We start from the raw sequence: 21,223 nt of genomic DNA, 5'->3' as shown, positions 1-21,223 counted from the left end.
ACTAAATATCGCTCAGTTTTAAGCACTTTGATATAATAATGAGTAAACAAGTAAATGCACATTACTACGGTATTCATAATTTATTTTTGTTTCCAACAAAGCACAACGCTTAATTTTCCACATCATCATTAACAAGAAAGGAAAAAACTGTAACGTTTCCTCCATCCATGACAGGTTTTCTAAAATGTTCTCATGTGATTAATTGTGGTTTTCAATCATTTTTCAGGGAAAAGGCTGAAAGACCTGTTAGATGTGTTTCACTGTAAATTATTACAATTAGAAATGGAAAATTACAATAAAATCAAAATGTTAAAAAATCACACATGACCCCATAAAACCTTCCATTATCCTCACCAAGCCGATGGGCCAATTCCTGTAGAAATATGAGGCTAGGATTAATATTTGACGTCGCTCCTTCACTTGAGGTAAAGGATTAGGAAGATTAAAAAATGGTTAAAAGAAAAAGAAGAAAACCTATTTTAATACAAAGGTGAGAAGTGAGTGAGACTAAAACTGGAGCTTTAAGGTAAAGTCTGGGCTGCAGCATTTTGGAACAGCTGCTAATATTTGATTGGTTGCAGTAAAGTTAGTGAGTCTAGTCTACATGAGACAAAAGCATGGAGGTGTTAAAAGTGCTGAGGAAGAATTATACCGTGCTCATGGCTGGATGGCCTCTCGCCATCTTTATCTTCACAGAGGAGGGTCCTGGATTTGAACCCGGAGTTTCTCTGGGAGCTTTGGTTTCTTAGTTAATGCTGCCTAACCTTGTGATATGCCCTCTCACAGATGACATTCATAATCTCCAGTAGTTTGCTTCCTTGTTAAATAAAGGCTGAAAAAAATGTGTCCTAAAACACAACACAACACACAAAAGAAACACTAAGACTTTTTGATTTGAAACAAGCGGTTTTACTTCTGTCAGGAAAAAGCTTGCCCAGCGTCTGCAAGAGGCTGAAGAACAAATCGAGGCGGTGAACTCAAAGTGCGCCTCTCTGGAGAAAACTAAACAACGGCTTCAGAATGAAATGGAGGACCTGATGGTGGATGTGGAACGATCCAACAGCTTAGCTGCTACACTAGACAAGAAGCAGAGAAACTTTGACAAGGTATTATGTATTTATTATATTAATTATCACACACATATTACAGCATTAATTCTGACCAGCGAATGTCTCCCTGAGCTCAGATTCTGACTGAGTGGAAGCAGAAGTACGAGGAGTCTCAGGCTGAGCTCGAGGGAACTCAGAAAGAGAGTCGATCTCTGAGCACCGAGCTCTTCAAACTGAAGAACTCATATGAGGAAGCTTTGGATCATCTGGAGACGGTGAAGAGGGAGAATAAAAACCTGCAGCGTGAGTCAGATCAGAATGTTTTGTGTGGATCAGCAACTTTAAAAGAGTTTTTTGGAAATTTCTTGCAATTCTGATTTTCCAACACATAGAGGAGATCTCAGACTTAACAGAACAACTTGGGGAGAGCGGAAAGACGATTCACGAGCTCGACAAATTCAAGAAGCAGGTGGAAACGGAGAAATATGACATGCAGGCTGCACTGGAAGAAGCTGAGGTATAACTCAAAAGGAAGTGAGGAAAATCAGAAAAATACTGCATTCTTACCATTACAGTGTGAAATGCAACCGAAATGTTTTTAAGGCTTCCCTGGAGCAGGAGGAGTCGAAGATCCTGCATGCACAGATGGAGCTGAACCAGATGAAGGCTGAAGTCGACCGGAAATCAGCGGAGAAAGACGAGGAGATCGACCAGATGAAGAGGAACCATCAGAGAGTGTTGGAGTCCATGCAGGCCACTCTGGACGCCGAGGTCCGCAGCAGGAACGACGTTCTGAGGGTGAAGAAGAAGATGGAGGGAGACCTGAACGAGATGGAGATCCAGCTGAACCATGCTAACAGGCAGGCAGCCGAGGCTCAGAAACACCTGAGGAACATTCAGGGGCAACTCAAGGTACAACCACACATTAATACTTTTATAACATTCACAAAAGGGGTTTTTTTTTCATGCAAAACTTTAAGAACTGGCTGAAATACTGAAAGCGTGTTTGCAAAAGCAAAATAGAGACAGGTTTGGAAGATAAGAGTGGAGTAACAAGAGTCTTTGCATATAAGTTCCATGCAAACTACAGGTAGCCGCAGCAATCAGACATTTTTGCTGCAGCATCCTCTTAGCAACCAGTTTCACCTCAAGCAGCCACTCACCAGTCTGAGAATGAACATTTCTCCCTAGCAACCGGAGGTTTCCAGAAGGTTGCCGACGGGTCTCTAGGCCTGTGTGGCTGAAGCTTGAAGAGCCAAAAATTAGACCAGGGCACAATTTTAGCTCAACAGTGAAGCAGGCCAAATGAAGAAACCCAGATTCGATTCGAGACCCTTTCTCTCTGTCACCTTTTAATACAAACAAAACCTAATAAAAGTGACAAAAGCCCAAAATAATTCTTTCTCGGATTAACATGAAATACAATGTTAACATGTTTTACTCGAGCTCCTTTGGTTATCGCTTTTCTGATTTAAAGACACCCAGCTGGAAGACTGCTGCCACTAAATGTTTATGTTACCGAACCTGAATATCAGTTTAGTTCACATAGGAACCTGCCTCATACGAATAGGAAGCTAAATTAGCTTAAGTTATAACCAAGCTGATGACCAAGCTGTTCCTGTAAATTGTGACCTGATGCTCAAGTTAGACAAGTGTTGGTCAGTGAGATCTCTCAGGTGGGCAAAGACAAATTAACTGGACGCTCACCTGAATGCATTTCCAGGATGCCCAAATCCACCTGGATGAATCTGTGAGAGGACAGGAGGATATGAAGGAACAAGTAGCCATGATGGAGCGCAGAACGGCCTTGATGCAGGCCGAGATCGAAGAGCTTCGAGCTGCTGTGGAGCAGACGGAGCGCAGTCGAAAAGTGGCTGAACAGGAACTGATCGATGCCAGCGAGCGCGCGGGACTTCTGCATTCTCAGGTAGGCTGCTCACCTGTTCAACAACCCATTCTGACCTGCGGGATTTACAGGTCACAGTCTTTTTTTAATTATCTTTTCCAGAACACAAGCCTTCTAAACACCAAGAAGAAGCTTGAGGCGGATGTAACTCAGCTTCACTGTGAAATAGAAGAAGCCGTTCAAGAGGCCAGGAATGCCGAGGAGAAGGCTAAGAAAGCCATTACTGATGTATGACGCTCCTACAGGGCTTTTATTTGAGTTATCACACGTTTGATTATCATAAAGATGTGATGTGCTCATGGTTCGGTGTCTCTAGGCTGCCATGATGGCGGAAGAGCTGAAAAAAGAGCAGGACACCAGCGCTCACCTGGAGAGGATGAAGAAGAACCTGGAGGTGACGGTGAAAGACCTTCAGCACCGATTGGATGAGGCTGAAAACTTGGCCATGAAGGGTGGAAAGAAGCAGCTTCAGAAATTGGAGGCCAGGGTGTGTATGGCTATGAAATTACATTTTAACAGTGGGAACAAAATTCCATTAATATGCTTTATTCTTAGAATTAATTAGAAGTTAATTTATAAGAATCTGCATAAAATATGCAAACTACTAAATGTCAAACCACTTGTATTCTTAGAACACATTTAAAAATGAAACTGAAACAGGTTTGTGGTACAGTAGGTGGTCTAACAACCCTTTTTTCATTCTAAAGAGTGTAAGATAATCTTCGCTAAGTCCTTAGCAGGTCTTAAAATGAGACAAATACAACCACAGATGAATAAGAACAGATTATGTAATGCACTGTGTCTGTATTTATTTAAAATTAATTAAATAATCCAAAATGCAGAAGCAGTATGTGAAAAAACTAAATATGCCCTTACTGTTTCCACGGGAGTTAAGGGGGAAAGTAGCAGCCAGGTGCAGGTAATCAAATGTACTTAATTCATTGATCATCAGTAAAAAATAAGCACCTCTGTAGAAGCTGAAGTTTTGGCATTTTGCTGGTCTGTAGGATTCAGATGTGTTAACAAGGCTCCAAGGAGGAAAGACATCAGTAATGATTTTAGAGGAGTAATCGTTGGTGCCCATGAGTCTGAAAAGAGTCATCACGCCATTTCTAAACAATTTTACAAAGAAAAATATTATTCACCCGTGGAAAACATTTAAGACAGAGCTGCCGGCCTTCCCAACAAATTTACCCCAAAGTCAGACTTTGCAATCCACGAGCTTCGTTGCAAACTCTATGGGCATCAGTTAGCATGCTAAATGTTTGTGACTGTATTTGTCTGGAAGGGTTCCCACGAGAAACCCTCATCTGTCTAAAAAGAGCAGGGCAGCGTGGTTTAGGTTTGGAAACATGCAGCTGAACAAACTAGAAGACTTCTGGAACAATGTCCTTTGGACCGGTGAGACTAAAATGGAGACGTTTGACCATAGTGCACAAAACCAAACACCCCATAGCAGCTTTTAGCACGGGAGTGGAAGGCTGTTGATTTGGGCACCTTGCAGTCATTGAGGTGATCATGAACTCCTCTTTATACCAAAGTGTTCTAGAGTCAACACACTGGTACAAAGAGGAGTTCATTGTCCTAATGAAACAGGGCAATGGTCCAAGCACAGCAGCAGCAAATCTCCAACAGAACAGCTGAAGAATCAAAGTGGTGCAATGACCCAGTTCAGACCTAAACCTGACCGAGTTGCTGTGATGGGACCTTCAGACAGTGGTGCATGAACCAGTGCTGTAAAATTCAATGAACTGAAGCAACATTTTAAAGAAGAGTGGGCTAAAATTCCTCCACAGCAAATTGAGGGACTGACCAAGTTGTTGCTGCTGAAGGAGAGTCAAACAGCTGCTGAATCATGTGAATCGTTGCGTCTTTGCTTTCGTTAGTTTCACGTGCTGCTGTGCATCTGAGGTTGTATTTAATTCATTTACATTTTTTATGTCCTGACATGGAAAACCTCAGACTTTAAAAAGGATACACTTTTGTTTTCACATGAGTGTACTGAGCATGAAAACTGTGCTGTTAAAGTTGGTTGTAAACATTTTTACACATTTTCAGTTAAATCAAAGCCCTACAGAAAACTGAAAGCTCACTGTAACATTAAAATCTACTTCCTCACGTCTCCAGGTCCGCGAGCTGGAGAACGAGCTTGAAGCCGAGCAAAAACGTTCCACTGAGGCCATCAAAGGAGTCCGAAAATATGAGAGGAAAATCAAAGAGTTAACCTATCAGGTAAAATTAGCTGGTGTTTTTAGCAGTTAAGCAAATGAGAATGGATCTCTCCTGTTTGTAAGAGATGTTCATCTTGTGTTTTCAGTCCGAGGAAGACAAGAAAAACAACATTCGGCTGCAGGATTTGGTGGACAAACTCCAGAGCAAGATGAAAGCCTACAAGCGACAAGCTGAAGAAGCTGTGAGTGAATCACTGTCGGCACAAATATATTCAGAGATACAGTGAAGTGTCAGAGCGCCATCACACTGAAAACAATTGTTCCCCAGGAGGAGCAGGCCAATGTGCACATGGCCAGATTCAGGAAGGTTCAGCATGAGCTGGAGGAGGCCGAGGAGAGAGCTGACATGGCCGAATCTCTGGCCAACAAGATGAGAGCCAAGAGCCGTGAAATAGGCTCGAAGGTACTGCATTCGATGTAGACTGTAGCTACGAGTGTTTAGCTGTTCCTCTGAAAGAATAACAGGCATACACTCCCCACCATGTTAGGTTTAGGGCAGAAATATGACAGAAGCAAGCACTCTGGAAAGTAACAGCTTTGTGTTTTCTTATAAATGGTTAAAAAATTTATTGTTTTGTGCATCAATTTGCTTGTTTTCCAGGCCCAGGAGGGACAGGGCGAGTAACAGAGTGCACTTCACCAGTGCAGATATATAAAAGTTCATCGATTCTCACATTAATACCATAGCATGTTAACACCTATTAAATTAAACACGGCTTAATGAGTGGCATAAATTCTCTAGATGCTTTAGCTTAAAGTATTTATGTCTCAGAGTAATTAAGCGGCTTATTTAACACTTATAACTTCTCACACAACCACAGCTCCAAAGTTGATGACTTTAATTGAAGGGGACACCTGTGGGATTGATTATATAACATCAACATCGCTTCATTTAATTGCTGGCATGAAAATATAAGACGCTGGTCTCCTGTTTTCTAAAGGTCAGCAGATGTTTTCAGTAATTACAAATCAACACTAACACTTATACACTTCTAACTTTACACATTTGAAGCTTATAAGATGCCACTTAGAGACATTTAGGATAATAAATTTGTGTCAAAATAAAAGAAAAAAGGGGGAAAGGTGTTGATGCTGTTTTGCTCCATGTACCAATTTCATTCTTAAAAAATTTACACAAAAGCGTTTTTTCTCTGCCAGTAGCTGCAGATCAGAAACAAGAATTAAAAACTAGTCCGCAGATGTTTCCCGGTTTTGTAGGAACATATCGTTTCTTTGGTCTAGCACATAAATAGAGTTTGCTTGGATGTGCGCACATTTGCTCTTGTCTTTGAAATGCATGTAAGTAACTATTAATATTGAAAGTGTGCAGAATGGAGGCTGGAAGATGCATTTATGAAGCATTTGGTTACAATTTTCCCACCTTTCTATCAGTGATCAAGATTTTGCTCCTGGGTCACTTTTCAGTTTCATCATTTTTGGTGAGAAAAGTGAACCAGAGTGCAATGATTTAATTTATATACAAGTTATTTTATAACCTCTCAGGATGGCAAATGATAACATGCAATAAATGTTTCTGTAAAATTCTGAACAGAAATAGAAATATTGAACTAAATTTGACTTTTTGTTATTTTGACACAAATAGCATCCTGTAGAATTTCAGCAGCATGATGCTAATCTGCACCAAGCAGCTCGTTTTAGCAGAACATCTAAATGTTTAGTATCCAGAACTTCCAGCACGTCTAGTCTTTCCTTTTTGTCCCAATGACAGCCTCTTTTTCTTCTTCTTCTCTGGTCTTACCTTTTGTCTGTCTTCAGTTTTAGAGCAGCATTAAACAATTTTAAAATCAAACCTACTTTGTCTCATGTTTGCTCCGACTCATTCAATCACAAGGTCTCAGTTTTTATTCCATATGCATCAATAGCCATTTGTATTAATGGACACTTTTTTTTAAGATTAAGGATTTTATTATAATTGAGGCAACACACATTCAATAACACAACACAAATACATTTAAGCAAATACAGAAGATAACTGCCTCGCTAAAGGTTTAAAGTCACTGTGTGTATGACGTGAAGATTTGTTAACCTAACCTTACTAAATGTGTCTTTGGACTGTGGGAGGAAGCCAAAGACAGAATTTTTATTTTTCAGTTATTAAAATATCAGCTGCTCGTTTTACAGCGTCCAGATCAACGTTATCATGGCGGTACTGCTCTGTAACTGAGCACCGCTTCATCTTTTTATTTCTGATTTTGTTCTCCACCAATTCTTTATCTGAGAATTAAGTCTTCTTTTCTTCATACATAAATTATACCCACAGTGGCTTTAAATGGAAGAAAAACACACGTTTGATTAAGAATACGTTGTAAATGAGCTCAAATGAGTTTCAGAGACTCAGCTTTCGATATCATCTTAATGCCGTTTAATCGCCGCTACTCCCCGCTATCTTTTACCTGAAAATGAGAAGAACAAGAAGTCATTAGCGCTTATTACAGTGAGTTTAAGGTGCATTAGCTTTGGCTGATTCGATCACCTTGCTCGTGTCTCGATTCTTCACTTTCATCTTGTTGATCTGGGACTCAGCGATGTCGGCTCGCTCTTCGGCCTCCTCCAGCTCATGCTGCACCTTCCTCAACTTAGTCAGGTAAGTGTTGGCTTGCTCTTCCTGTTAACAACCAAAAAAAAAAACTAAATGAAATTCTCCAAATTCTCCAAACATCTAACTACAACATGTTTGACAGAAAAAACACTCACAGCTTCCTCAGCCTGCCTCTTGTACACTTTCACCTTCAGCTGGAGTTTGTCTACCAGCTCCTGCAGTCTCATCATGTTCTTCTTGTCCTCCTCGGACTAGTTTTTGGTGACAGAAAAGAAACGATCTCCATTTTTTGAAACATTTGTAAAAACCTTGCATTGTGAAAGTGAACAGGGTTTTTCTACCTGATAGGTGAGCTCCTTAATCCTGCGCTCGAGTTTGCGCACACCTTTCACAGACTCTGAGCCATGCCTCTGCTCCGCTTCAAGCTCGTTCTCGAGTTCTCGCACCTGGAAGGGCGAAAATGTTTGGTCATCAGTCTCCTGTGTTTTTGAGCAACACCTTCCTGTTCCTAAAGCTGATGAAAGATGTTATTTGGTCAGATTACCCTGGCTTCCAGTTTTTGGAGTTGCTTCTTTCCGCCTTTCATGGCCAGGTTCTCGGCCTCATCGAGGCGCTGCTGCAGGTCTTTGACAGTCGCCTCCAGGTTCTTCTTCATCCTCTCCAGATGAGCGCTGGTGTCCTGCTCTTTTTTCAGCTCTTCCGCCATCATGGCCGCCTGAAAAAAAGTAATAAAATGGCTAGCATACTGCTGCATCTTTTAGGCTTACACTGAGAAAAATCGACTTACATCAGTGATGGCTTTCTTGGCTTTCTCCTCAGCGTTCCTGGCTGCTTGGACACTATCATCCATCTCACTCTGAATCTGAGACAGATCCGCCTCCAGCTTCTTCCGACTGTTGAGCAGGCTGGTGTTCTGCAGGCGAGGATTTGAATTAACATAAGAGGGACAAATAAGGATGATGGTTTCCAAATGAGTCGTGATACCTTCAAATATTTAAATAGATGTTGTTTCAGAGACAAAGTGGATTCTAACTGTAGAGCTACGACTGCTGCGATCTGAGAAAATTCTGAGAAAATTAAAAATCTGGTTTGAAAAGTTTGCCAAATATATTTTTATTTGTTCTACTAAATCTATTGAAACTTATAAGTAAGAAAAAACAAAGAACTGGAATACTTCTGAGATTTGTACCCATTACTGACAGACACTGACACAGATTTTCGTCAACAAATTTATGACCTGACATCGATTCGCTAAATTAGATAAATTATTTGCAGGTTGCAGGTTTCACTGATCTCACCTCAGGGAGAGCAGCCTGATCATTTAATATCATTTACTGAATCATTTAGTCTGCAGGATGCCTTTCATCTGATTGCACATTCTTCATAAATATAACCCCAGTTCTGGCCTGACCCCCAACATTTCTCAACCCTACCACCAACTCATGGTCAATAGCTGTCCGTTGTGGTCGTGCCATCTATTGCTAATAAAAAAATGTGTGCACATGTAAAACTGGTGGATCTGAACCTGTGAGTGTAGCAGCTGAACTCTCTCGCTGGCATCCAGCAGCTCCTGCTCCGCTAGCTTGCGGCTTCTCTCGGTCTGTTCCAGAGCTGCTCGGATCTCCTCCATTTCAGCCTGCATGAGGTTGCTCCTGCGCTCCGACATGGCCACCTGCTCTTTCATGTCATCGGTGTTTCTCAGGGCGTCATCGAGTTGAATCTGGACCTCCTAAACAGAAATGTTATAAATAGAAGCATGTTCTTAAGCTGAGGTAATAACAAACTCTTCTCGCTGTCTACACGCGGCCCACCTTGAGCTGAACTTGAATGTTCCTCAGCTGTTTCTGGGCCTCGGCCGCCTGCCTGTTAGCGTGGCTCAGCTGGACCTCCATCTCGTTCAGGTCTCCCTCCATCTTCTTCTTCACTCTGAGGGCGTCGTTCCTGCTCCGGACCTCAGCATCCAGATTGGTTTGCATTGTGTCGATGATTCTTTGGCTGTTCCTCTTCAGCTGTTCGATCTCCTCGTCCCTCTCAGCTAGCTTCTTGTCCACCTCAGACTTCACCTGGTTTAGCTCCAGCTGGACTCGAAGGATCTTGGATTCCTCGTGCTCCAGTGAGCCCTGAACAAGGACATGCAGTAATAATACCCAGAGACAGCAGAGTTTGTTTAAATATTGTTCTTCTACTCACTTCTGCCTCCTCCAGAGCCGTCTGAGCCTCTAACTTCTCCTGCTCAGCCTGTTTCTTTGATTTCTCGAGCTCATGGATGGTTTTCCCCATCTCTCCCAGCTGCTCCGTGAGATCCATGATTTCCTCTGCAGGGAGAAGGAAATCATGATAACGATCGACATTTTGCTGCATTATTAGAGATTTTTATAAAAGGGGGACCTTGACATACGCTGCAGATTTTTATTTTCCCGTTTGAGTGTCTCCACTTGTTCCAGGCATTCCTCAAAGGCATTCTTCATCTTGAAGTTCTCCGTGCCCAAAGAGCGAACATCTTTTAGAGCTGACTCCAGCTCTGCTTGACCCTCCTCGTATTTCTGCTTCCACTCAGCAACAACCTTTACAATAAAAGGCTCACATATCAGTAAATGGTTTCAGATAAATATATCACTTTATTGTCAAAACATGATGCTGCTTGCATATGGATGCTCAACAAGACATCAGGTATCATACAATCTTTATCCTTCCTTTGGGTCTTTGGCACCAGATATCCTCTATAATGCTGCTAAACAACTGAGCAGTGTTAGCAGATTGCTGACAAATAGTTATGGCTTGAACTGAAGTCAGTACTTTAATTATCCTACGAGTTTTGTCTTATTAACAGCTGCGTAAAGAGAGGTTTGGGAGTGTTGACCACTATTAAAGTAATTCTCACCTGTTCCACTCTACCTTCCTCCTGCAGGATATTCTTCTTACTGAACCTCTTAACGAATGCATCAGTCACATCAGCAATTTTAGGATATCTCATGAAAACCAAACCTTGTCAAAGTTTCTCTGCTTCTTGTCCAAAGTGGCAGCAGCAGCATTAGACCTCTCCACATCCATCATTAGGTCCTCCACCTCTCCCTGCAGCCGCTGCTTCGTCTTCTCGAGAGAGGAACACTTGGAGTTAACGGCCTCCACAGCTTCTTCTGCATCCTGCAGACGGAGGGCTAACTTCTTTCTGTAGGAGAAATTCGGGTCATCATTAGCACAACATTTAAAGTGAAATGAAGACTGTTCTTACTTTGCCTCCTCGAGCTCTTCGGTTCGTTGGATGGCGTCTGTCTCGTATTTGGTTCTCCATTGAGCCACCTCGCTGTTCGCCTTGGACAGACAGCGGTGCAGCTCAGCTTTGGCCTCCTGCTCCTCCTCGTACTGCTCCCTTAGCAGCTCGCAGTCATGACGTGATGACTGCAAACTGTGAGCTAAGGCGTTTTTAGCCTGAGCAGAATGAAAGCGACACCATGAACACACTAAACTGCCAAACATTCAGGCTAGTGTGTTTCGGCACAGCTTACCTTCACCTCCTCCTCGTGAAGCCGTTTCAGCTCCTCGATCTGCTGAATGAAGGCTTGCTTACCGCGGGTTAACTGTGACATCAGGGACTCCTTTTCTTCCAGCTGCCGAGACATCTCAGCTGGATGGGAGGTGTAAAGAGAATTAAAGCAGGTGTATGTGTGACTTTATTTGACTTCCAGCTTGTTTACTTTACTCCTTACCGTTTTCTGTCTGAAGCCGAGCTTTCTGGCTCGAAAGGTCGTTAATGAGCCTCAGATGCTCCTCCTCTTTGGTTTTCACCTCGTTCAGTTGATCTTCAAGTGATCGGCACATTTTCTCTAAATTGATCTTCAAATTTAAGAAAGCAAAAACATAAACCTTGTAATGTTTTTACATTGAAGGGAGCGTAAAGACAAAGACAAGTTTAATGACCAACCTTTGTTTTGGCCACGGATTCCATATTGCTCGACATGTCATCCAACTCCAGCCTTAACTCACTCTTCTCCTTCTCCAGCTTCTGCCGGACTCTCTGCACGTTATCCAGCTGTTCTCCCATTTCGGCCACACTGTCTGCGTGTTTCTTGCGCAGAGCAGCAGAGGTAGCGTCATGCTGCAGCATGCACTCCTCCAGCTCCCTGCGAAGTTTGAGGAACTCAGCTTCACGCTTCTTGTTCATCTCCACCTGAGCGGCGGAGGCTCCTCCGGCCTCCTCCAGCCTCTCGCTGATCTCCTCGAGTTCCCTGGACAGATCAGACCTCTGCTTCTCCACTTTGGCTCGAGCCGAACGCTCGGCCTCGATTTCCTCCTCCAGCTCCTCAATTCGGGCCTGCATTGCAAATGTGATTCAGGAATTTTATTTGTTATTTAAAAATGGTTGCACCATTTAAATTGAAAGCTTTTAGTGCATGTGCGGTATTTATTAACCTGGGACACGTGAGACATCCAGTTCATGTGGCTAACATTTTAGTTGTGGGAAAAACACCCGACCCACTTTTCTTAAGACCAAAAGTTTAGAAAAGTGGGTCAGAGCAACTTGTACCTCCTTTTTCGCCAGTTCTCCTTGTTGCTTTTGTTAAAACCAGCTCACATTTTGCCAGTTTTGATAATGAAACATTACACAGAAGAAATTGAAGTCATGTCTTTGTCAGATTTTTTGGGATACGGCCCCTCCTGTAGCCACTGATGTCAGTCTTGTGGAGCCTTCTTTATTTATTCGCTTACAGAGGTTTAAACCTGACTTATTTTCATTTTCTGCCTTCCTGCCTATTTTATTTACAATCTATGACCTCAGTAAACACTTTCCTGATTATTTAAAAGTTTCAATCACTAGTTTTAGGTCTTATTGAACACAAGACGTTTATTTTGTAAACTATGATCCCAGTTAGTGTCACTATCAGGATGCAATGTCCAGTGATGCTACAGCCAGTGTCCATCTTTTGTGTACAGGATATAGGCCATAATGTTTTGGACATCATCGGAAATCAGTTGAGTGCTATTGTTGAAAACCGCTACAGAAAAGCACAGAATGAGCTTCATATTAGTGACGTTGCAGTGATGGAGATAAAATGTACTGTATCTGTTATGTTGTGTTTCTACTCAAAGCAGAATAAGTAGATATACAGTCGATGAACCTTTCTCATCTGCATCATTATATTATCTGCCAATAATGTAAATCCTGAAGTGGAGACCAGCTCAGGTAATTCAAAACAATTCTCACATGGAGCTCTTTGATTTTCTTCTGCAGCTGACCACTGAGTGCTTGTTCGTCTTCTATCTTTGACTGCAGTTGTGACAACTCAAAGTCTTTCCTGTAAAAAAAAAAAGGAAAACTTGCTGAATGCTTGAAAATTGTTATTTTTGAAGCCTGAAGGGTTAAAAAGAAATATGTTACTCTGAGGGATCTGTCATTATTTCAAGTTGACCATGTTCAAGGATAAAAAGGGCTCCAACCCAGTACTAGCAAGCAACCTAATAAAGTAACCAGTGAGTGCACAGTGCCACATAAATGAATATATAACACACATTAAATAGTGCAATAAGCTGTAAGCAGTGAGATTAAAGAGCTGGTTTGAAGAATATGTTTGCCTAAAGCTGCCTGTGTACAAACTTTATCATCTCCACCAGCTCTGGTCCTTTTGGTCTCTTATGTTTGGGGCATGAATGTCAAACAGAAACCAAAACAGTGAGCCGGGAGATGATAAAACTTTGCACAGAGGGAAACTACAGATTAATTCTTTGTGGGTTTGTGACTCACAGCCCCTCCATTCACAGCTAACACCTTTCCTGACTTCAACACTTTGTTTGCCCATAAACTGTTAACTATCTTACAAACTCAGTTTCCTATATGTATAAAGAAAATAACACTTTTAAACACTCTTTTCAGCACCAAAACATTGAGTCCTTACTTTTTCAGCTTTTCTTCCAGCTGTTGCTTGTCATTCTCCAGATCCATGATTGACTCCTGAGCAAGTTTCAGGTCACCCTCCAGCTTCCTCTTGGCTCTTTCCAGATCCATACGGACCTTCTTCTCTTGCTCCAGTGAACCTTCCAGCTAAAGATAAAGCCATCTTACACATCTTAACAGCAGTTGTACACTTCAGTACTTCTGCATGCAGGATAACTCACATCATCCGCCTGCTGCTCCAGTTTGGTCTTGGCTTTGGTAAGCGCGTTTACTTTGTCTTCCTCGGACTGCAGGTCGTCCAGTGTTTGCTGATGAGCCTCCTGCAGGGCTTTCTTCTCTTTGGACAGTTTGGTGATGTTTTCATCTTGGCTCATGATTTCTTCTACTAGGTTTTTTACCTACAGCGATGATTAAGAAGGAAGATATAACAATTCTCCTCTACTGAGATGATACAGCAGTTGATTGGAGACTCACCTTGTTTTCTACTGCATGTTTTTCCTTCTCCACTTTAGCTAAGGTCAACTCCAAGTCGTCGATGTCCTTCTTCAGTTCAGAGCACTCGTCTTCGAGCTTCCTCTTCTTGGCGGTCAGCTCAGCGTTGATCTCCTCCTCATCTTCAAGTCTCTCGGTCACCTCCTTGAGTTTCGCTTCCAGCTGGATCTTGCTTTTGATGAGTCCTTCGCACCTCTCCTCTGCATCCAGCAGGTTGTCAGCCTCCTGATATCAAGATTGTGGGCTAACATTATTTCTCAAAAGTCGCAGCACCCACGTGGACAATAAGTGGTTCTTAACTTACGGCCTGGACTTGAAGCAAGAGATCATTCTTCTCTTGTACGATCGAGACCATTTTCTCTTCCAGCTCCCGCCGACGGGTTTCTGATTTGGACAGATCTTCCTTGAGTTTTCCAAAGTCCACCTTCATTTGGGCCATTTCCTTCTCAGCCTCAGCACTCTTCAGAAGAGGTTTCAGCTTAAAGTACAGCTTCATCCACGGCCAGTGCTTTACATTCATGAAGGAACGGAAGTTATACTGGATGGTGTAGATTGCGTCCCTGTCAAAGTAGAAATTTCATTTCATTTAAGATGCAGGTTTTAGCTGTGATGGATCTATAAAGCATGCAGGGCCTGTTGGCACAGCCTATAAGAGTTAATGTATGATTTCCTCTTTCTTTGTTTTTAGTACACCACACATGAATGCAGTATGCATCTTTACTTTCTGGCCATCATCTTCTGATACTCTAGCCGGACGAGGTATCCGCGACACAGAGCCTGAGTGGACATCACGACCTGTGCCAGTCGCTCATCTCTCATCTCCTCCAAGGCGCCGAGCAGGCCGGCTTTAAAAAACACCTGAAATGAAAGGTCATTACCACTCTCACTTCTCATTGCTCTTCTTTACCATTTAACCCTTGTTATATGTTAACAACTAAAAACCTTAGTGTGTCCAAACTTGTACTGCGTGTGATCCACGTCGATTGAGCCAAGGAGCTTCTCCGCAGCTTTTTTGTTATCCATGAATTGTCCCTCTGGAACTGCGCTCGCGTTAAGAATCCTGTACCTGTCGGAGAAACGATAAATCTGAGTATAAGAGCAAAAGGTATGAAATATTCAAAAGCTTTGAGTGTTTACCTCTGCTTGAAGTCACCATAGAGGATTCTGCTGGGAAAGCCTTTCCTGCAGATCCGGATGCCTTCCAGCACGCCGTTGCATCGTAACTGGTGGATAACGAGGCCGTTCTCCATTATGCCTGTTATTGAAGGCAGTAATTATTTTAGTTGCATTACTGTGGTTATATAAATGTCAGAATAAGTGGATTATTAAAAACTACCTGGTGTTTTGGTCTCGTTTGGTATCAAGCAGCGCACAAAGTGAGGGTGAGTGGTTCTCAGATTGGTCATAAGCTTCCCAAGATTCTCCTGCAGAAAATCCACACGTGTAGAAGTTTTGTTCTAATAGTTTTGACTTCTTTTTAAACTCAGGAATACTTTTTTGTCATGCTCATGACTAGCAGTTGCTTAGCAATATTTAAGATTACCCATAAAAAAGGTTTTCTAGGAGGCACTGGAAGGCTTAATTTGTTAACCTTGAGCAAATCTGGGGCAACCATTAAAAATACGGACGAAGGAAACTACACCACAAACTTAATTCCCCCCCCCCCCAAACAATTTGTGAAGAAAACGACGGGTTTTGGTGTTACCATTTATTTTTTAATATTCTATTAAAAAATACAATCTTTACTTATTTAAACTGATTTCCAGGATGATTTCTAATTGATGCGCACCCTAGAAACCACTGGTAAATTTTATGTTACCCTGAACAAAGCCGACACAGTCTGGAAAGATGCCCCCTTCTTCTTGGATCCCTTTTTGGCTCCTCCTGCAGCTGTCTCTGCATCAATGACAGTTTAAAACATAACACGACCATATCATGTTAATAAACAATCGAGCGCTAGTGGAAAAAAGGCATACTTACCATCTGATCCAGAGTAGTGCGCGTACAGCATGGCCAGTATTTTGACTGATGACTTCTGGTAAAGTTGCACCACCGACTCATTGAGCGGGTCTTTGTTCTTCTCGAGCCACCCGGTGATGTTGTAGTCCACGGTGCCGGCGTAGTGCACCAACGTGAAGTGGGCTTCGGGCTTCCCTTTGACTGGTTTGGGCTTCAAGAAGCAGTTGTTCTTGCCAAGATGTTGGTCATAGAGTTTGTTCTTGAAAGACGTCTCTGTTGATTTTGGGAACATGCACTCTTCCTCAAGGATGGAGAAGATGCCCATTGGCTTGGAAACCCAAAATTCTTGTTAATAACATTCTCGTATTTGAAACATTAAGTTTCATGTTTCTTATTTTTTAAATCATTCTGCATATAATACCTTTTCAATGAGCTCAATGCAGGCTGCCAGGTCCATACCAAAGTCAATGAACTCCCAGTCGATCCCCTCCTTTTTGTATTCTTCTTGTTCCAGCACAAACATGTGATGGTTGAAAAACTGTTGCAGCTTCTCGTTGGTGAAGTTAATGCAGAGCTGCTCCATGCTGTTGTGCTAAACACATAAAATATGTTATTCAAGTAAATAAACAAATTTCTGTGAGATTGTGAGGAATGTACAGATATATTTTAAACACCCACATCAAAGATCTCGAAGCCGGCGATATCGAGAACTCCAATGAAATGTTGTCTGGATTGCTTCGTATCGAGCTGCTGGTTGATCTTTGCGACCATCCAAAAAAACATCTTCTCGTAGACTGATTTTGCAAGGGCGCCAATAGAGTTGTATACCTGGAAAGATGGTGAATTATCTTCATACAGTGCTGCACAAAAGACATCTATGTAGTTCTTTGTATGATGTGACCTTGCGTGTCATTTTCAAGACTAAGCTGAGGAGGATGCAGCATAACGGGATAGATAGATAGCCTCGCATCTTGCCCTCATTTCAGTAATATTGTTGTACAGACTGCATGCATCATGTTTGATGTCCTATCAAAGTTAGTTCGTTCAGCGTCACACTTCAGAATCTCGGAGTGTGTAGGCTGCTTATGCTACAGTCACTCCAGGGAAAACAATGGAGGGGAGTCATGAAATGCTCATCAGCACATATTGATCACAAAGTGCTGCCAATCTGGCTGCGTTTACAATTCTAAACATTCGCCAATCTGTTAAATGTCATTCAGTCAGTCTGAGTTAGATTGCTGTTGTTTGGAGACAGGTTGCTTCCCTACAGGCGACTTGTGCAATTGCAACCTCTGGATGCCAAGAGACTGAGGATGTTGGCCAAACAAATGTTTGGCAAATTCAGAAAAAAGGAAATCAATCACCGTAGCAACTGCTGATTTTTTTACATAGTTGCAAAGAGGTTTCCATCTTGTTTTTACTCTGGTGTGACTGAGCTGTTATCAGGATGAAACGCTTTTAGATTCTGAGCTTACCTGCTGAACATTTTGCCCTTTGGTGACGTACTCATTTCCAACCTTCACTCTGGGATAGCAGAGGCTTTTCAGCAGATCTGCCGAGTTCAGGCCCATCAGATACGCTGCTTTATCAGCCACTGCAGGGAAAACAGAAGAATATAGATATGTGACCTCATTCATAGCTCTTTCTTTTGTTTGTTTATTTGTTTGTATCGCCCTCACCTTCAGTGCCCTCTGGCTCAGCCTGTTCCTCCCGCTGTTTCTGCTTGAACTTCATGTTCCCATAATGCATCACAGCGCCAGTGAGCTTATAGATGGATGCTTTCTCTTCAGAGGAGAAGCCCAGAACATCAAAAGCTTCCTGTATTTAAAATAAAAGAGGCCAAGTCAGATTTGAATGAGCTGTAACTCAGCTCAGCGAGATCTGAGTCCACTCACGTCTGTAGCCATTAGCTCTTCAGCGTCATTGATGCTTTTCACACTGATTTCTCCCTGACTGATGAAGGCAAAGTCGTAGGGGTTGGTGGTGATGAGAAGTAGATCTGAAGGGAAAGAAATGAGGTTTATGCAAATGAGCATTGAAAGCATCAAAGTAGTTCAAAAACAATTCATCAGCTCACCTATCAGTTCAGGCTTCTTGTTGCAGGTAAGCTGATAAAAGATGTGGTAGCTTCTCTCAGCCCGCAGCTGAAATGTCACCCTCGACTTCTCCAGCAGATCTTTCAGAAAGAAAAAACATTTTACTCTTTGTGGAAAAATAATTTACCTCATTCTTTATCCAAAGTTAGTGAGTATAAACCTACACGTCTCAATATCTGCAGATGCCAGTTTACCAGTCGCACCAAAGTGGATTCGGATGAATTTACCCTGTTCAACACAAAAAACGGGGCATCTCATTTCTCACAACCATCTGGGAAATTAAATCAAAGTGTAAAGTCCCTGAGGCTCACTCACAAAGCGAGATGAGTTGTCATTCCTCACAGTCTTAGCATTCCCAAAAGCTTCCAGCAGAGGGTTGGCCTGGATGATCTGATCCTCCAGAGTCCCCTGATGAAGAGTGGACCTTCACGTAAATCTGATGCCCACTGCACTCTGAAACACTGACTGACTGACCGCTGATGAACTTACCTTCATTTTGTTAATTGCCTCTTTTTTCTTGTCTGAGGACACTGCAATTGTTGCAAAGTACTGAATGACACGCTTGGTGTTGACAGTCTTTCCTGCACCAGATTCTCCACTGAGGAACAAAAGAAATGAAAAGGCCAACATTTCACCCTACGAGTCATTCGATGCAAAGTCCTCGTGAAGAGAAACAGTCTCTGTTAAACTTACGTGATTAGTATAGACTGATTTTCACGGTCTGAGGACAGAAGAAATGGAAGTTAGACAAAAAATGTAAAGATTCCTTTTGCAGAGACGTTTCTGCTTTGGCACCTGTGAGCATGAACTGATAAGCGTTGTCAGACAGGGCGAAGATGTGAGGAGGGACTTCCATCCTTTTCTTTCCCCTGTAGGCCTGGACCACCTCTGGGTTGTAGACTGGCAGCCATTTGTAAGGGTTCACAGTCACACAGAAGAGTCCAGAGTAGGTCTGCGTGGGAAACACGGAAGAGGCTTTCAGCTTTTCGATTGCAACATCAGGTGGCTCATTGCAGCTGCATAAGTAATTCAGCCTTCAAATCTGCATCACAGCAAAAAGTTATATTGACCACATGTGGAACATTAGTCTGCTTCATTAAAACACACTATTTCATTAACTTGGTTTTGGGTTTTTCTGTCCTTTGAGCTAATGTAGAAGAGCCCAAAACTGCAGTTCCTCTAATCTCCACACAAGGCAGACTCAAGTCCCCACAGACTGTCATGTTAACATGCCAAACTTCACAAGATTTAAAGTTTGTTTCAAATATGTTCCCCGCTTTAAAAGAGTTTTATTGAGGGGTATTTTTTATTTATTTATTTTTGTGTTTTATTTGTTTTTATAGCTCATCCATTTAGATGTTGATAAAGCTTAAAGTTAGGCCTGCAGCTGCTTTGATTCACAGGTGTGCCGTTAGCCATTTGCTATCGATTAGGCCTCCTAATGAGTGAATGAATGGGACCTTTTGGAGAATGTGTCTTGCTGTGAGTTTTTAAAAGGCCTAGCAAGTTAGTGCTTCATTTACAGAAAATTCTAGCACTTTCTTACTATGTTGCTGAACAACAGTTCACAGGTATCTGTGTGTGTGAGGTGAATCTATTCAGAAACAGAAACTTATTTCTCATTGTGCACATGTCTAAGGGGCTAAATTACTGTATAAATATGAAAATTGTGGCACAACTATCAAATTAGTTATACTGTATGAAAATGGACAATTTCACACTTTTGGTTTTTATAGTACAGATAAAGTATAATGTAATTTTTTAATGTAAAAAAAAAAAACATCTCAAATTGGATTTTAGCAAATTTTTAACATTATGGATCCACTCTAATAAAGTAAAGTATATTCCTAGTTATAAAATTAAAACTTTTAGTATTTTTTACAAAAATAATTCATAAAAAACGACAGTAACTCCTAATTTAAGTTTGCATTTTTACTTATATAACTTATGAAGCCCAGAGTGAAGTCATCTGTTTCTAAACAATCACACTGCAGCTTCTGAATAATCTGAAAATCTGGTTTCCCATTTTTAACGCCTCGCTGTTTTAATTAACTCTGCGCGCAGCTTCATATTTTAAGTTTGACTTACGTAGATCATCCAAGCTGCATATCTCTCCTTGAGGTTGTACAGCACAGCAGGCTCGTGGAGGTGTGTCATCATCACCATGTCCTCAATCTTATCAAACTTTGGGGGGTTCATGGGAAACACTTGGTCCTCTCTGACAGCTAAAGTCTGAAAAAAGATGAATATTGGAACATGATGCCCAAAGTTAAGGGGGAAAAAGGTCTTTCAAAGGCCAAATGCCTGCAGGATAATTACTGCCTTTACACGTTTTAATAATGTGGAATCACATTTTCATTCAAATTATTACTTTTGTGGAAACTGAAGCAGCATTTAGGGCTTCAGGCAAGATTAAATGTCTCAGTTGAAAGCCAGAATAATAAAGTTCAGGAGGTTTTTTATTGCAGATTTTATGACAGCTGTATAAAATCCTTCTAAAATATTAGAAAGAATAATGTCCTCGTGAGACATCTCATATACAGAAAGCTCTTTTTTCCCCAGGCTGTGTTCAGTTGTCACCAAAGCAGTTTATTAGAGCAACACTTCAGTCCACCCACTCTGTCATCCGCCGTCTTCACACTGACTTTGCCGTCTGCCCTTTCCTGGATCTCAGCCTTGACATACATCTCTTTCTCATCGCTCGCAAAGCACGCCGTCCTGCTGTCAAACGGCCGTGTCTGAGCCTCCGTCCTCTCCTTCTCAGACTTGCGCAGGTACTGGGCAGCCACCCCAAAAATTGTCATTTCCCCATCGGTGCTCATTTTCTCCTAAATCAAAGATTTTAAAAAAACACACCAATCATCTCTTGAATTAAAATTTATGTCAACATAACACTTAAAAAATGCATCCTGAACATTATCATACTCACCCACTTTGCTGCACAAGTACAAGGACAGAAACACTGAACAGTTTGCGTTTGGACCTGATCACAAACAAAGTGTCTCAGCTTTTCCAAAACTCCAGCGCAGAAGCTGTTAAA

The 21,223-nt window shown here is 41.9% G+C and overlaps 2 protein-coding genes across 2 annotated transcripts in view; one reads left to right on the top strand and one right to left on the bottom strand.

The window, feature by feature from the left end:
• The window catches only part of LOC102288653 (myosin heavy chain, fast skeletal muscle), a 20,508-nt gene extending 13,388 nt beyond the window's left edge, over nt 1-7,120 (top strand). The window contains exons 30-40 of the mRNA XM_005924180.2: nt 923-1,106; nt 1,187-1,352; nt 1,442-1,566; nt 1,653-1,961; nt 2,773-2,976; nt 3,058-3,183; nt 3,272-3,442; nt 5,083-5,187; nt 5,273-5,368; nt 5,455-5,589; nt 5,788-7,120. Coding sequence (XP_005924242.1) covers nt 923-1,106; nt 1,187-1,352; nt 1,442-1,566; nt 1,653-1,961; nt 2,773-2,976; nt 3,058-3,183; nt 3,272-3,442; nt 5,083-5,187; nt 5,273-5,368; nt 5,455-5,589; nt 5,788-5,811 — 1,645 coding nt within the window. The 3' untranslated portion in view covers nt 5,812-7,120. The remainder of the gene's footprint in view (nt 1-922; nt 1,107-1,186; nt 1,353-1,441; nt 1,567-1,652; nt 1,962-2,772; nt 2,977-3,057; nt 3,184-3,271; nt 3,443-5,082; nt 5,188-5,272; nt 5,369-5,454; nt 5,590-5,787) is intronic.
• On the bottom strand, nt 7,112-21,223 carry LOC102289484 (myosin-4). The gene is made up of 40 exons (XM_042221490.1): nt 21,113-21,223; nt 20,802-21,011; nt 20,272-20,415; nt 18,979-19,135; nt 18,877-18,904; nt 18,673-18,781; nt 18,499-18,591; nt 18,348-18,411; nt 18,165-18,263; nt 17,983-18,086; nt 17,767-17,905; nt 17,563-17,681; nt 16,766-16,915; nt 16,509-16,679; nt 16,109-16,415; nt 15,948-16,024; nt 15,465-15,552; nt 15,266-15,383; nt 15,071-15,194; nt 14,850-14,986; nt 14,433-14,688; nt 14,111-14,353; nt 13,858-14,034; nt 13,638-13,783; nt 12,950-13,040; nt 11,669-12,058; nt 11,454-11,580; nt 11,253-11,371; nt 10,979-11,175; nt 10,732-10,915; nt 10,145-10,310; nt 9,937-10,061; nt 9,558-9,866; nt 9,272-9,475; nt 8,534-8,659; nt 8,291-8,461; nt 8,088-8,192; nt 7,902-7,997; nt 7,681-7,812; nt 7,112-7,600 (listed from the first exon to the last, which is right to left on the bottom strand). The coding sequence occupies exons 2-40, from the start codon at nt 21,003-21,005 to the stop codon at nt 7,580-7,582; spliced, it is 5,817 nt and encodes a 1,938-aa protein (XP_042077424.1). The 5' UTR covers nt 21,006-21,011; nt 21,113-21,223; the 3' UTR covers nt 7,112-7,579.

The sequence above is a fragment of the Haplochromis burtoni genome, unplaced genomic scaffold (assembly GCF_018398535.1).
Source record: "Haplochromis burtoni strain Fernald_Lab_line unplaced genomic scaffold, NCSU_Asbu1 Contig_68, whole genome shotgun sequence".
NCBI classification, from domain to species: domain Eukaryota; kingdom Metazoa; phylum Chordata; class Actinopteri; order Cichliformes; family Cichlidae; genus Haplochromis; species Haplochromis burtoni.
Note: the sequence above shows the minus strand (reverse complement) of the source record. Positions and strands in the feature narration are given on the sequence as shown.